The sequence below is a fragment of the Fukomys damarensis genome, unplaced genomic scaffold, assembly GCF_012274545.1.
Source record: "Fukomys damarensis isolate Sample0158 unplaced genomic scaffold, DMR_v1.0_HiC HiC_scaffold_19, whole genome shotgun sequence".
In the NCBI taxonomy this organism is placed as follows: Eukaryota; Metazoa; Chordata; class Mammalia; order Rodentia; family Bathyergidae; genus Fukomys; species Fukomys damarensis.
The window spans coordinates 49,150,396-49,152,822 of record NW_022900931.1 but is presented as its reverse complement, the minus strand read 5'-3'; the positions used below and the strand labels follow the sequence as shown (position 1 = coordinate 49,152,822).

Here is a 2,427-nt window from a genome sequence, read left to right as displayed (position 1 = left end):
ATCCTGATTGTCCCACTACAATCTAGCTAAAAGCAGCCAGTGAAACACATGCCGCACAATGAATGTTGTGCTGCCTTGAAATTTCCTCCACCAGATTAATCAGTCCATCACTGCTACATTCAATCTAACAAAGTCTCAAGAAATTAGCAAAATTTAGACAAATTATTTGCTAGAATATAACATCAATGCTCTATAATTCAATTCCTAATAGAGCTCCCCTTACCATCTAAATGTTCATGAGCACAGTCTTAACTGTCCCTATTCCTATTAACTTTCTCATCTGAGTGCACTTCACAATTGCCATTCACTTATCTCCTTACAATAACCTAGCCGTTCACTAGCATGATTCTTCAGACTTTTCCAAAGTCTAGCTAAAACAAGCTTCAAAGTTTTCTGTACTATGCAATCAAGAATGATCACAGAAGAAAAACAAACCCGCCTTTCCATCTTACCAACCTACTCTACTAATCAGCTTTCCAACTCTGGAACAAAATACTTGAAATACACAACTTTCAGGAGGAAGGATTTATTTTGGTTCGTGGCTATAGAAGCTTCAGTCCGTGGTTAGCTGACTCCAAGGCAAAAGCATCCTTTCAGAGGGGAGTGGTAGAGGAAAGCTGCTGCTTTTGTGACATTCAGAAAGGAGACAGAAGAAGAGAGCCAGAGAGAAAAGAAGAGGTGGAGCTGGGATGGGTTAAATCCTTCAAAGGTACAAGGCAGTGCCCTATTACCTCTAAGGCTCATCTCCTAACAACCCATCTTGCTAACAAACTCATCAATGGGGTAACCCACTATGAAGTTAGTGCCCTCAATACACAAATCACTGAAACACATTACATATTTAAATCATAACAGTGCATTAATTTTTCTTCTGGTTCTCCAGCAATCTATACATCTTACACTATACTTCGCATATGATATGATATTGAAAAATTAATTACTTGATTTTCTTGACTGAAAAGTGAATTCCACAATTACCTACATGATGGACCATGCTCTATACACAGTTTCAGGGTTTCTTTAACAAGCTCTTCATCCTTTCAGCAATCCTTTTAACAGCCTTCTTCACTTCCTTGTTACGAAGGGTATAAATGATAGGATTGAGAAAAGGGATAAGAAAAGAGTACATCAAAGACATAAGTTTGTCTCTGCCCTCAGCACGCACCACAGGTGGCCCCACATAAACAATCCAGGCAGAACCAAAGAACAGTGTCACAATGATTATATGAGAGGAACAGGTAGAGAAGGCCTTGGCCCGACTGTCGGCTGAGGGCAGCTTCAGCACAGCTTTCACTATGCCTGCATAGAGTCCTAAAAGGATAACAAGAGGGGATGTGTTCACGAAACCAACCATCACAATGAAAACCTGAGCGCGCCAGCCTGTGTCCACACAAGACAAACGCATTAGGGGTTCCAGGTCACAGAAATAATGGGCTACCTCTCTCAAGCAGTAGGGCAGAGTGGCAGTGAGGCTAATTGACACAAATGCACCTGAAAATCCACCCATCCAGCATGCCCCAGCTAACCATCTCTGTACCTGTGTGCTCATGTGTGCATGGTAGTGGAGTGGAAGACAGATGGCGAGGTAGCGGTCCAGTGCCATGACACACAAAAGAAAGCACTCAGTCATGCCCAAGGAATGGAAGAAATACAGCTGTGTGAAGCACAGGGCTGAGGGGATGGGTGAACTCCCATGGAGCAAGGTGTGCAGCAGGGTGGGCACCGTGCAGCTGACGTACCAGAGCTCCAGGAAGGACAGCACACTGGTGAAGAAGTACATGGGTGTGGAGAGCCCAGAATCTGCCTTAACCAGGACAATGATGAACAAGTTCCCTGCAAGGGTGAGAAGATAGATGCACAGGGCTCCCAAGAAAGCCAAATGTCTTAGCCTCCCAGAGATACTGAAACCAGCCAGGATGAAAGTCTGGGTCCAGGTGTGGTTGAAGTGATCCATGGCTCCTCAGAAGCAGCAGGCAAGAGCAGCAGAAGAGTCTCTTCGAGATAAGTATTCTCACACAATTTCTTCAGGATGAAAAAAAATTGAAAGCTAATTTAAAGATTATCCAATGCAACCTCTTTATATTTCAAAAGAAGAACTAAGTATTAGAAGATAAATTTAGTTCACTGGATAGTGCTTTGTTGCTGACAGAGTTGGAGTATGGTCCAGGATCCTACCTTATGACCAGCTTTTGTCTTACTGTTTAGCTCCAGAGTTTTTGGTCTCAGAATTCCCTCTCACACTTTCTGCCAGTTAAAAAAAAGTCAAGAAAGTCTCCAAGCTCATTCTTCTACATTCTCATGTGTAACATAAATTTAGGTATTCTCCTTTACAATTTACTTTAATCAACAACCCACCATACTATATTATGGGAAAGGAAGACAAATGTTTTTTAGAATGACTGCTAAGTTTGCTTTTGGAAGCATTCT

General features: G+C 42.3%; 1 protein-coding gene across 1 annotated transcript; it reads right to left on the bottom strand.

Moving 5' to 3' along the window:
• Window positions 1–1,009: 1,009 nt before the first annotated feature.
• On the bottom strand, window positions 1,010–1,954 carry LOC104850977 (olfactory receptor 6N2). Its single transcript, XM_010608092.1, has one exon. It carries the CDS (start codon window positions 1,952–1,954, stop codon window positions 1,010–1,012), a length of 945 nt encoding a protein of 314 aa, XP_010606394.1.
• Between the last annotated feature and the right edge of the window lie 473 nt (window positions 1,955–2,427).

What these genes read in the sequence shown, in the direction of transcription:
- LOC104850977 (XM_010608092.1), bottom strand. Translation starts at nt 1,954, where the DNA reads ATGGATCACTTCAACCACACCTGGACCCAGACTTTCATCCTGGCTGGT.